Below are 12,011 nucleotides of genomic sequence, written 5' to 3'. Positions count from 1 at the left end.
CTCAAATACTTGAAGATTCGAAGGATACTTGAAGATTTGAATACTCAAACGATTGAAGATTTGAAGGAGACTTGAACGTTAGATAGAATTCTTCAAGATACTTGAATACTTGGAAGAATACTTGAACTCTCCAATTCTCCGCCTCTTCTACTTGTGATACTAGAGAGAATTCTTTGTGCTCTTCGATTTTCCGTTCCTTCACGTTGTCATTTATGAGCTCCCAACACCTCTATTTATAGATTTTAGAGATGGGCTTCGTGGGCTTTATGGGCTTTGGGCCTCCATGCATGGGCCTTAGGGCTTTAAGTGGCCAATAAGCCTATTAATTCATTTTATTAAATATTAATCATATATATCCATTTAATTTAGGAATAAAATCCCATTTAATAAAATAGAAAATATAATTGAATATTTAATTCATGAATTTACACGTGGCACGATTTAATTCGACGACAAATTTAATTGTCTACAATATTAATTCTGTATTAAATGTAAATTCGTATAGTATAGTAAGGAGAAAAATTTAGCGAAAAAAATCTTGTTCCAACTTGCAAGTTCCAACGACCACCATTTACAGTTTATTTCTATGGAAGTCAACGCTGACTGTCTTCCTCCATTCCACACGGCACATGAAAGCCGCCATTAAAATTCTTCAAACCCACCTTCAAACAACCCCATTCCACCACAATGTCTTCTCTCACCCATCTTCTCCCTTTCTTCTTCTTCTGCTTGACGCTCTCAATCCTCAATGTATCTCACTCTCAAGCACAGCCCACTAACATCTCCGTCTTCTCTTCCTCCAACTCCCCATGGCTGCCCGGCCAGAACCAGACTCTCCTCTCCCCCGACGCCGCCTTCGCCGCCGGGTTCCTCCCCGTCCCCAACTCCCCCGGCCTCTACACCTTCTCCGTCTGGTTCCGCAACGTCGTCTCCCTCAACGCCGTAGTCTGGAACGCCACCCGTTCCCCCGTTTCCGCCGCCGCCTCGCTGCTCATCTCCCGCTCCGGCGAGCTCCGCCTCGTCAGCTCTTCTGCTAACTCCACAAATCTATGGCCCGCGATCGTGAACGGAAGCGGTCTCTCGCTGCTTTCCAACGGTAATCTCGTTTACGGCAGTTTTCGAAGCTTTAATTTTCCGACCAATACGATTCTCCCTAATCAACAGATAAACGGGACTACCCTATTTTCGAGCAACGGGAAGTATAAGTTTGATTCTAGGCAGCTTGTTTTCATTGGTAGGAACGATAACTATTGGACTAATCTTGGAAATTTTACATTCATGAGTTTGGATGATTTGGGGGTGATTGCATATGGTAATAATGCTATGTATTACGCCTCCGATTTCGGAGTCAAGAAGCTGAGAAAATTGAGCCTCGACGATGATGGGAACCTTAGGCTGTATAGCTATGATGTGGGGTTGAGTCAATGGATTGTTAGGTGGCAAGCTTTGTTCCAGTTGTGTATGGTTCATGGCACTTGTGGTGCAAACTCCATATGCATATACGATGCATCCAACTTCTCGACTTCCTGCGTTTGCCCTCCGGGCTACACGAGGGGGGCCGGGGACTCGTGCCAGTTGAAGACCCCCTTGAGCAGTTTGGCGAGGACCAAGTTCTTGAGGTTGGATTTTGTGAATTTCACCGGTGGATTGAACCAAAGTGACATCGAGACTACCAACTTCACGACGTGCCAGGCTTCTTGTTTGCGGAAACCTGATTGCCTGGGGTTCATGTTCAAGTACGATGGGACGAATTTCTGTGTTCTGCAGCTGGGGAGGATGAATGATGGATACTGGTCTCCGGGGGCGGAGAAGGCCATGTTCTTGAGGGTCGATGAGTCGGAGAGCGATGTGTCGGGCTTCAATGGGATGACGTCGTTGATGCAGACCATGTGCCCGGTGAGGATAAGTCTCCCCGAGCCCCCGGAGGAGTCGAGGGCTATGACTAGGAACATTGCGATTGTGTGCACTCTGTTCGTGGCCGAGCTTCTGTGTGGCGCATTCTTCTTTTGGACGTTCCTGAACAAGTATATTAAGTATAGGGACATGGCGAGGATGTTCGGGCTGGAGGTGATGCCGGCTGGCGGGCCGAAGCGGTTCACCTACGCCGAGCTCAAGGATGCCACAAACAACTTCTCGAATCCGATCGGGAAAGGCGGGTTTGGCATCGTGTACATGGGGAAGCTGAGCGACGGGCGCGTGGTGGCCGTGAAGACCCTGAAAAACATCGGCGGCGGGGACGCTGATTTCTGGGCGGAGGTGACCATCATTGCGAGGATGCACCACCTCAACTTGGTGAGGCTGTGGGGGTTCTGCGCTGAGAAGGGGAGTAGAATCCTGGTGTACGAGTACGTGCCGAACGGATCACTGGACGAGTTCTTGTTCCAAAGCGAGGAGGATGAGAGGAAGCCGATTCTGGATTGGGACATACGGTACAGGATCGCGTTGGGGGTGGCGAGGGCGATCGCGTACCTGCACGAGGAGTGCTTGGAGTGGGTGCTGCATTGCGACATCAAGCCGGAGAACATACTGCTGGGAGACGACTTCTGCCCGAAGGTGTCGGATTTCGGGCTGGCGAAGCTGAAGAAGAAGGAGGACATGATAAGCATGTCGAGGGTAAGGGGGACGCCGGGGTACATGGCGCCGGAGTGGACGAGGCCGGAGCAGATAACGTCCAAGGCGGACGTGTACAGCTACGGGCTGGTGCTGCTGGAGATGGTGAGCGGGGCGAGGAACTTCGCGCAGCTGGACTCCAAGGTGGAGAGCGACCAGTGGTTCCTGCCGGGGTGGGCGTACGAGAAGGTGTTCAAGGAGATGAACGTGGAGGAGGTGCTGGATCAGCGGATCAAGCACAGCTACGACAGCAGGGCGCACTTCGATATGGTGAATCGGATGGTCAAGACAGCCATGTGGTGCCTGCAGGAGAGGCCCGAGATCAGGCCGTCTATGGGGAAGGTCGCCAAGATGCTTGAAGGGACGGTCGAGATCACCCCTCCTACCAAGCCTAAAATATTTTACTTGGATGCCTAAACTAAAATCAGATCATAATTACACACCACTCCATACTGTGTTTAAACTTTATAGTACTGTCTGTAATAATATACTCCAATTTCATCGCAAGGAATATTAGTACCTACTTTATAATCTTTGTACAAGCTAATTTCTTACCGTGACCGGTGGAGTCGTAGAATAATTGGCAAAATAAAACATCAACGTAATTAATGGTAAATGATGAACGAAATTGATATTGAATGCCTGGCTGTCGTCAAGGAAGGAGGAGAGGAAAGGGCCGGATGACGGTGGATCTCACCGATTAAACTACATCAGATGACAACCGACTAGAAAGAAATAAATTTACCGTGTAAATTTATATGTGAAAAATGATTAGGTTTGTTAAATATTGAGAAATTGTGGAGAAATTATCATAGAATTGATTGAATTAGCGTAGTCGGTTGGGTTATCTGTTATTGGGCCATCTTTAACAATTAATTTAATTAAAGCCCAAAAGGAGATGTTACATATTCTTTCTACAAATTCGAGAATATGGTAGTAGTTTGCGACGCCCACGCGTTTTATAGTTAGAGATCATCGCGTATTTGCGTACTCAAAAATTCTTCATAATCTACCCTGCACCCAAAGCTCTTGGAGTTGAATCTAGATACAGAAAGCATGGCTCTGAATCCTCAACTCTTCCCCAATGGGATGCCGGTGCCCTTCATCAACGAGATGTTCGTCTTGGCTAGAGACGGCGTCGAATTTGAGATCGACAAGATCCCCGGGTTTCTTTCCTATCCCATTTTTTTTTAATATTATATGGAATTCGGACCAATTTTGAATTGCTATTATGATTTTGATTGAATGGTAGATGAATGGAGTCTTAATTCTCGGCATGATCGTGGTATTGATTGATCAGATAACACGTCGTATGGAATTGCCACTTTTTTTTTCTTCTTTTTTTTCAAGTACTTTTATTGTTTAGGAGTTGATTTTTTTATATTAAGATTCTTTTGTTCAATTCGCGTTAATGTGGTGATGGCCGTGTACTGTCGTTCAGTTAATGTGAATTACGTTGCCAATTATGGAAGGGATACCCGAGAACGATCTCTTTCTGATTGATGAGCCCAAAATTTGATGCCTTTCTTTTGTTCTCTGCATCATTTTGTTAGTCTAGTGGCCATAGGAGGTTTTCGTAGTCCATCATTTTACTTTGGAACCTCCCCAGTATTCTTAGGATCAGTTGTTAGCTTAGATATTGTTATGGGTCCAACGGAGGGAAAGTATGTTTGGGAATTTTATTTTTTAGTTTTTTTGGGGGACTTGAATTAATGCAGATAAAGTGCAATTAGAGTAGTGGTGAAGGCTAAGGTGAAGTATAACAAGTTATGAGTTGAGTTGGGGTTATCTTCTTCCCTCACGGAGTCACAGTTCAAACAGCGTGGTGGTGTATTTCTAGATAATAGTAGTATTATATCTTTATGTTTCTGGTTTTGAATATTGAGGCACTTTCCTGCAGAAAGAAAAGCATGCATTTTAAGAATAGAACTCAATAAGAGACACCACCGACTTTGTTGTTGCTTAGCTTAATGTAGTTCAAAACTGTGAACCATCCAGAATTTGAGATACATTTTTTTATCAATAAATTTGGTTATGCCTGGTTGATTGATCTATTATCTACTCATATGCTATTTGATGCCTCCAATCTTTATTAGCAAGCTCCTGCACCATTCATATTCTATTGTGCCAACTTGAATTCTGAATTATTGAGGTTTACAATCACAACAGCACTCAATTTTCATGTTTCACACTCGCAGCACTCAAGGTGGAACAGTTAAAGCAAAAGGAACTATTTACTTGTCAAATATCCGCATGGTGTTCGTTGCAAAGAAACCTGTTGGGAATCTTTTTGCTTTTGATATGCCCCTGGTATGCATAAGTTCTACTTGTTTGCCTGCTTTTACAAAAGTGCTCAAAGAACTACATCTATCATCACATCCATCCATGGTTTTCTGGGATTTCCTAAGTGTCAATATGGGTTGATATATCGTTCTAAAATGACGGTTTTGATGTTGCTCTGTTTATTTATTTTAGTGATAAATTTTTCATCACTTGGGAAGGGGTGGAGATAGTGGGATTGAATCAGATTTCACCATGATGTGGCATAATAAGGGAAGAATGTTATTTGATGCCTGAACTCTACAATATATGATGGAATATCTATCCTGGGGTTCCTTGAAGTGTGATGTCACGGTGTGAGTGTGACATTGTGCACACAATCCTCTACCTAATAGCTCCTTCCTCACTACTTGCCTCCAGGATTCTGCCAAAACTAGAGGATATTAACCTGTATGTCAAACCATTTGGTCATTAACTCTGCTAATTTTGGTAGGAGACGCATATCAACGTCAATCTTCATTTGATGGTCCTGGACATTTTGTTTCAGGGATTTCATTTATTGGAAAAAAAAAGCCAGTCGGAGCTGTCCTGAAATGTTAATCTACCTCATTTATTATTCATTTTGGCTGGTGGATTTGGGTTTTGCTTCCCTATGATAAAGTGGGAAATTGTATGAGTCGATATAGGTCACACCACTATACATTAGTAGTTATAGGTTTTGGAAGCTCCAAGATATCCGACCAAATTGCAAATAAAATGAGTAGGGAAGGATAATAAGATTGTTAACGAGGAATGCGATCAAGAGCTACATTCTCTATTGTGGAAATAGTTTTTGAATGAATTATGTTACTTGTTAGTTGTTACATGTTTCTTCCTGCAAATTTGTAGATGAATTCTAAGAATGGATTGCACTTATTTCAACTTGGGATTTACAATGCAGCTCCATGTTCATGATGAGAAATTCCACCAGCCAATTTTCTACTGTAACAACATCGCTGGTCGTGTGGAACCTGTAAGCTTTAGAACTTGTGTTTCTGGTCTGTTGTTTCACTTGAGCGGGTCTGAAGTTTCTGCTACCATTTCCAGGTTGTGCCCGATAATGAGCATAGGGCCCTTTATTCAACTCATTCTTTCAAGATTCTGTTCAAGGATGGCGGTTGTGGAACATTCGTCCCACTCTTCTTCAACTTGATTAGTTCTGTCAGACAATATAACCAGCATCTTGCAGCACAGCCTCGAGTGGATCCTCTCCAAGCAGCACAAACTCCTGTTGATGAGATGATGAGACACGCGTATGTTTTCTTCCTGTTACACACTATCGCTGTCTTTGCAGTTTTTACATCATGCTCTGCTAATGAGAGAAGAAACTGTATGTATGTTGCAGATACGTTGATCCTAGCGACCCTACTAGAATTTTCCTGCAGCAGCCAAACGCAGAGTCACAGTTGAGACGCCGCACTTACCAACCAAATAATACTGAAAACCCAATGTAAATCATTGCTGTTGTTTCCCTCATCTATACTTGTTGAGCTCATGCTTAAAAGTTATGTAATATAAACCTTTGCTTTTTATTTGGTTGCTAACGTGTCTGAAAAATTATTTTACGTGTGTGCAACAGAAATGTAATGCTTGGAATTTGGTATCAGACATATGTACAATCTGTTATTTCTGTTCACATGAAAATGGTGCTAACCGTACCAGCATAGTTTCTCTATGAAGAATCTTTGTCATGTGTTGTTATTATATCACTGCGACTGTATTTATACACTGTAGAAAATGCACACGGTGATCATGAAAAATATCAAGAAATGTCATGGTTTTTACACATACAAGTCATGAAGCGACGCGGTGCAAGCCTCGCCTCAACCACAGCTGGTAAGCAGTCATATGGAAGGCGTCGTAGCTCTGACTCTGAGGCACAGCAGACCACCTGAAGTGCTTCCTAACCACGCACAAGTTGTGATAGAGGTCAAGGTACGTCTGCTCGGGCACGGATGTTATGATGTTTTTCAACTGAGGAATATCATTTTGGTTAACTATGATAGAAAACTTGCTCCAGTCCAGAATATTAGCAAATGGAAGATCGTAGTAATTTGATATGAGAAGAGGCACACAGCCGTAGTGGATGGCATCCACAACTCTGGCTGTGTTCACCTCGTACCCTTTGATGTGGAGGCAGTATCTGCTTCTCATGAAACCTTCCTCGTACGGCATCGACGAATGCCCCGAGAATATACGGAACAGAGAATCGTTCCCCCACAACCGCAACACCTCCTGCCGAGCGACAGAGTTCTGAGCTCTACCGGCGAAGAAGACGTGCTTGCTTCTGCATCACGCATTCATAACATCACAAAACTGAATGAAACAATGAAGCAAGGAGTTGGAGATTATTACTGACCTCTGATGTGGAGGAATGAGGGTTTGGTGGTCAGGTCGAGGCCAGACTTGAGGCAGTGCTATGTCTCTGTGCGGGGTGTAGAGCCTCTGAAAGTAGCTGGAGGAGCAAGTTATCTGAATGGCATTGTTGCGGAGGGCGGAGTGTTGGGAGGTGGCCTCGCGGCCAACGGAGTGGCAGCAGACGAAGAAGTGGTCAGCGCCCCCAGAGGCGTTCCAGTGAGCGGACTGGGAGCTGATTTTGGTGACGTAGTTGGCAACGAAGGTGGAAATGGAGGACTCGGAACGGAGGAGGGGGTGATAGCGCATCATGTTGATGGAGAAGGGCATGAAGAAGAAGTGGGCGTGGTTAGGGCGTTGGGTGACGAGGGAACTCCGCAGCAGCGCCAGCTTAAAGGCGTGCTCGCTGTAGTAGTTCCCTATTTTGGGATTGAGGGGGTCGGGGTGGGGGAGAAATACAGCAGATGATGAAGTGTTGGCGTTCAAGGCATCAGGATACACGTAGATCCTTAGCTTGCTCAACATCTCCTCGTAATCTGCATTGAAAAATTCCCAGTCGTGATAAGGAGAGCTCCTCGGAGGCGGAGGAGACGACTTGAGGTCGGGAATTTGAGGGCGCAGCGACCAAATGGATGAAGATGTGATCAAGAGGAGAGCGATGGGTGAGAACATCATGAGATATGCATTCCAACATTTTCGCCTTGAGATACTGCGCAGACTCATCACGCCCTCTTTCTCTCTAATCATAAAGTAAACAAATACTACTAGTAAGTTTGAAGTGAGACAAAGTCGACGATGATGACTCAGACTTTTCATTATTCAATAAATTTGAATTAAATAGTTGAGGAAAGTAGGTGGTTCTGTCATTGGAATGATATCTCTCAAGGATAAATTCAAAAATCAAAAACATAAATTCAAGAAGAAAATCGAGGATCAAATGTAAATGTTCCCTTAAGTCACAAAGAATTTAAGTGTACCAATCTGGGAGCATTTAATTCCTGAGGTGGACATGAAAAGGAAAGAGAGGTGAAGCAGCAGTCAGCACTTACAAGTTACAGCTAATGGCGGCGGAGGAACTTCCTTCCGGTGGTGGAAGACGGAGAGAGAGAGAGAGAGAGAGAGAGCCCCTCGGTTTGCGTGTCACTCCACTTTTTATATGTAGTACTAGTAAACATTCTTGGTTCTTCTAAAAATAAAATACTGTAAATTCTTGCTTCTTCAACGGCACTACTATTGGGACGGTACATTATTTGATTAATTAACATATTTGTCTACCAATCAGCTTCAAAAAAAAAAAAAAAAACATATTTGTCTACCAATCGTATCGTAGCGCATGTACGTCTGCTATTTTGATCCGCATTCATTCGCTTACTTTGAGAATCGAATTCAACTTCTTAAATCAACTCTTTAACTTCAAACTTCACTTTTAACTTTTATAAGAGGGTGTTTGCCTAAGCTTATTTTAAAAAGCTTATATGCTCCAAGAGCTTATAAGATGTTTCAAGAGCTTATAAGATATCATTTTTAAGAGCTTATAAGTTGTCAAAGTGTTTGGATAATTGAGCTTATAAGCTAGAGAGAGAATTTTTTTTGTTAGAGAGAGAAAATCGAAGAAAAATGAACTTAAATGATATATGATGAAAATAATAAATTATAGTTGAAAAATATTTGTAAAAAGATTGTTGCATATAAGATTATAAAAAAATAAGTTGGGTGGAGGAACTTATTTTTTGGGGAGCTTATAAGCTGGCGAGGAGCTTATTTTGCCAAACACTTTAAAGAAGCTTATAAGCTCCTAAACAGCTTAAGTAATTTCTGTAAAACTCAAGAATTTGAATTACAAAAAATTAAAAGAACTAATATGGGTTGCCGAAATTGAAAAATCATTAATTTTTATAAATATTAAACTCAATTTTTTTTCAATCAAATAATTCTAAAACTTTAATTTTATTCACGATGTATTAGTAATACTCTATTTTCACATATAGTATGATTTTTTTTTTAAAATAATCAATATACCTACCTTAGGACGGTAATGACAAACTTGTACTATTGTCGTTCTCAAATGAAAAGATTCTTACATTCAAATTAGATCAAACATATAAATTTAGAAGTATTAAACGTAATGCTTTCTCAAGTTAGATTTTATGTCAAACGGTTTATAAGAGTAACATGATAACGAATTTTAGCACTGTGTCATGAAAGTGATAAATTGATAATATATAAAACTCAATAATTCTAACTTCGGTTCACAAAGAAGGGAAAGCAGCAGCGACTAGGGCTGAGCAAAATCGAACCAGAACAGTCAAATTAAACCAAACCAAATCAAAAATAGCGATTTGATTCGATTTTTATACATGTAATGATGCGGATCGGTTTGAAATTTAAAAAATCATTTAGTTCGTTTCAGGTTTGAAAAAACGGTGCGATTTTTAATCCGGACTCGCCCGAATTAAATATTACTATATATATATATATATATATATATATATAATTTTTAAACATTTAAAATTATAAACTAAATTTCATCCAATTTCATAAACTGAATTTATAAATATATATAGTGAAATTTTAAATTATAAATTTTTAAACTGAATTTATAAATATATATTAAAAAAGAAACGGTTTATGTCGACTCGAATAAAAAAATTACGGTTTGATTTAGTTCGATTTTAACCATTAAAACGGTTTGGTTTAAATTCAAAATTTATGGGTGATTCGAGTTCGATTTTTTTCAACCTGATTTGGTTTTAATCCAAATTGTCCAAATGCTCAGTCCTAGCAGCGACAATGGCGCCAATACAAATGTATAATAATAGTAGTAGAAAAGGAGATACATTCCGATACATTCATCGTACATTAGCCATTACTAGTGTATCTCCCGTGCTATGCGTGGTGATTGTGATCTTAGACTTGCATAAATTGTTTATATAATTTATATTTTCTTTTTTCATAAAAAATAGTCATAGAACGAGATGATACAAATTTTAATAAAAATGGTTAGTGTATTGTGAATGAATAAAGGATCATACTTAAAAAGTAGTGTAAATAATTATAATTAATTATATTGTGAGTGAAGAAAAAAATTCATCAAATCCATCACCTGATGCAAACTTTCCAAACTTATAATGAGAATAATTTTTGTGGACGTCCTTAAATGGCAAAAATAGACTATTTTTGTGGGCGTAGAGAATAATTATTAGTATAACGTAAAAAAAAAATTAATATCAAATTTATTATTTACAAATTGATCTAATAGTTTAATATAATCAATGTAATTTACGCAAAAATATAACATTTGATTAAAAATAAGGCCTGCATTTTTTTATATAATAAAGAAAGAAATAACAAATAAAATTAAAACATCTGAATTTTTGAAATAACATACATTAATATATATATATATATATATATATATATATATATATATATATATATATATATATATATATATGAGACCTCACTGTTCACAGACAGGAGGTCGCACCGCTTGGTGTACGTCCCCTTGGAGACAGTAAATATTTTATCTTGAAAGTACATGTACATACATTTTTTAAACATACAGTTTGAAGAATTACTTGATAAGAATTTGAGAAAGATCGTGTACCTCTAATTATAATTTATACTTTTAAAATTTATTTAGTATTCAATTAATTACATAAGATTATTGCATTAGTGTTCCCTAAAATAAATTATAATATATAATATATTATCATTTTATGATAATTACATAATATGCTATTAATATTTTTTGTTATAAATTAAAGAAAAATGCATAGTTTGATAATTTTATAAAGGGGTTATTGCCATAAAATACATCAAGTTTGTCAATTTTCTGGTTTATATCATCACTTTTTCTTTTTGTCAAAAAATACATGAATTTAAGATTGATTCTTAAATATTCCACGGTGAATAACTCCAGCGAAATCGAAACTTATGTGTCATTTACGTGGCTTACGTGGCATTTAATTTATACGAGATTGATGACGATGCGTTGCCACATCCCCACCCATCCCAATTCCCACATATCGACCCCCCTCTCCCACCTTACCCCTTCGGCCTTGCCCGCACCCATAGCCCAGCGGAGCCTCCCCTTCCCCCAACCCATTCAATGTATTCGAAAAGCCAAAGGAAAAGAGAGGGAAATATCTTTCTCTTCCCCATCTCATTATATTCCCTCCGTTGACCGACAGCGGCATCCGGCGCCGTTCAGACTTCTGCCCTCGCTGGAAGAGGGGCCGTCGCGGTGGCGGACATGGTCGTGGGTTCGAAGAGGGAAGAACGACTGTTGGTGCCTAGGGTTTTCAGAGATGGCTTAGGGGCTACGACCATTGGGTGAGCGGCTGGCAAAGGGGAAGAGGTTGGCCGGATCTGTGATTTTCTGAGAGAGATTTGTGGTTTTCTGTGATTTTTTAGAGATGGCTTAGGGGCGGTGGTCGGAGGTGACGCCCTTTGCCGGGTAATCGAAGCAGGAGAGGTGGAGTTGGTGGAATCTTTGAGTGATTATTTGAGGGAGATTTGAGGGGGTGTGGCGATGGCTTCACCGCCGCTGATGAAGGGGACGGCGCCGCGTGGGGCGGCGGCAGAACCTAGAGCAGATGAGGCGATTTGGGGGATGTGGTTTTGCAGAGGGCGCCGCTGCCGCCACCGCTTGAGAAGAGGTCGGCGGCTCTGTTCGTGGAGGAGGGCAGCGAAGGGGGGAGGGACGGCTCTGCTGGTGGGAAAGC

At 40.8% G+C, this 12,011-nt stretch overlaps 3 protein-coding genes across 6 annotated transcripts; 2 read left to right on the top strand and 1 right to left on the bottom strand.

Moving 5' to 3' along the window:
- The first annotated feature begins 575 nt into the window (after positions 1-575).
- LOC130993188 (G-type lectin S-receptor-like serine/threonine-protein kinase At1g34300) lies at positions 576-3,155 on the top strand. Its single transcript, XM_057917967.1, has one exon. It carries the CDS (start codon positions 688-690, stop codon positions 3,025-3,027), a length of 2,340 nt encoding a protein of 779 aa, XP_057773950.1. The 5' UTR covers positions 576-687; the 3' UTR covers positions 3,028-3,155.
- Positions 3,156-3,438: 283 nt separating this feature from the next.
- Positions 3,439-6,604, top strand: LOC130993190 (uncharacterized). Of its 2 annotated transcripts, XM_057917972.1 has the most exons (5): positions 3,439-3,776; positions 4,809-4,920; positions 5,831-5,902; positions 5,977-6,182; positions 6,275-6,604. In XM_057917972.1, the coding sequence occupies exons 1-5, from the start codon at positions 3,667-3,669 to the stop codon at positions 6,381-6,383; spliced, it is 609 nt and encodes a 202-aa protein (XP_057773955.1). In that variant the 5' UTR covers positions 3,439-3,666; the 3' UTR covers positions 6,384-6,604. The 2 variants fall into 2 exon arrangements, with proteins under 2 accessions (XP_057773955.1, XP_057773954.1); XM_057917971.1 differs by having other exon boundaries at positions 3,523-3,776; positions 5,977-6,604.
- A 7-nt stretch (positions 6,605-6,611) lies between these two features.
- LOC130993189 (probable glycosyltransferase At5g03795) lies at positions 6,612-8,519 on the bottom strand. Of its 3 annotated transcripts, none has more exons than XM_057917968.1 (3): positions 8,334-8,519; positions 7,289-8,023; positions 6,612-7,216 (listed from the first exon to the last, which is right to left on the bottom strand). In XM_057917968.1, exons 2-3 carry the CDS (start codon positions 8,005-8,007, stop codon positions 6,724-6,726), a joined length of 1,212 nt encoding a protein of 403 aa, XP_057773951.1. In that variant the 5' UTR covers positions 8,008-8,023; positions 8,334-8,519; the 3' UTR covers positions 6,612-6,723. The 3 variants fall into 3 exon arrangements, with proteins under 3 accessions (XP_057773951.1, XP_057773953.1, XP_057773952.1); XM_057917970.1 differs by lacking the exon at positions 8,334-8,519 and having other exon boundaries at positions 6,612-6,903; positions 7,052-7,216; positions 7,289-8,321; XM_057917969.1 differs by having other exon boundaries at positions 7,289-8,436.
- Between the last annotated feature and the right edge of the window lie 3,492 nt (positions 8,520-12,011).

This window comes from Salvia miltiorrhiza, chromosome 7 (assembly GCF_028751815.1).
Source record: "Salvia miltiorrhiza cultivar Shanhuang (shh) chromosome 7, IMPLAD_Smil_shh, whole genome shotgun sequence".
Taxonomy (NCBI): Eukaryota; Viridiplantae; Streptophyta; class Magnoliopsida; order Lamiales; family Lamiaceae; genus Salvia; species Salvia miltiorrhiza.
The sequence above is the reverse complement of the archived record's forward strand: the minus strand, read 5'-3'. Positions and strand labels throughout refer to the sequence as shown.

What these genes read in the sequence shown, in the direction of transcription:
- LOC130993190 (XM_057917971.1), top strand. Translation starts at nt 3,667, where the DNA reads ATGGCTCTGAATCCTCAACTCTTCCCCAATGGGATGCCGGTGCCCTTC. An exon ending in TTGCTTTTGATATGCCCCTG is followed by an intron (nt 4,921 to 5,830) that starts GTATGCATAAGT and finishes TTTACAATGCAG; the next exon opens with CTCCATGTTCATGATGAGAA. An exon ending in TCGCTGGTCGTGTGGAACCT is followed by an intron (nt 5,903 to 5,976) that starts GTAAGCTTTAGA and finishes TACCATTTCCAG; the next exon opens with GTTGTGCCCGATAATGAGCA.
- LOC130993189 (XM_057917969.1), bottom strand. Translation starts at nt 8,100, where the DNA reads ATGAAAAGTCTGAGTCATCATCGTCGACTTTGTCTCACTTCAAACTTA. An exon ending in CTCATTCCTCCACATCAGAG is followed by an intron (nt 7,217 to 7,288) that starts GTCAGTAATAAT and finishes TGCGTGATGCAG; the next exon opens with AAGCAAGCACGTCTTCTTCG.
- LOC130993188 (XM_057917967.1), top strand. Translation starts at nt 688, where the DNA reads ATGTCTTCTCTCACCCATCTTCTCCCTTTCTTCTTCTTCTGCTTGACG.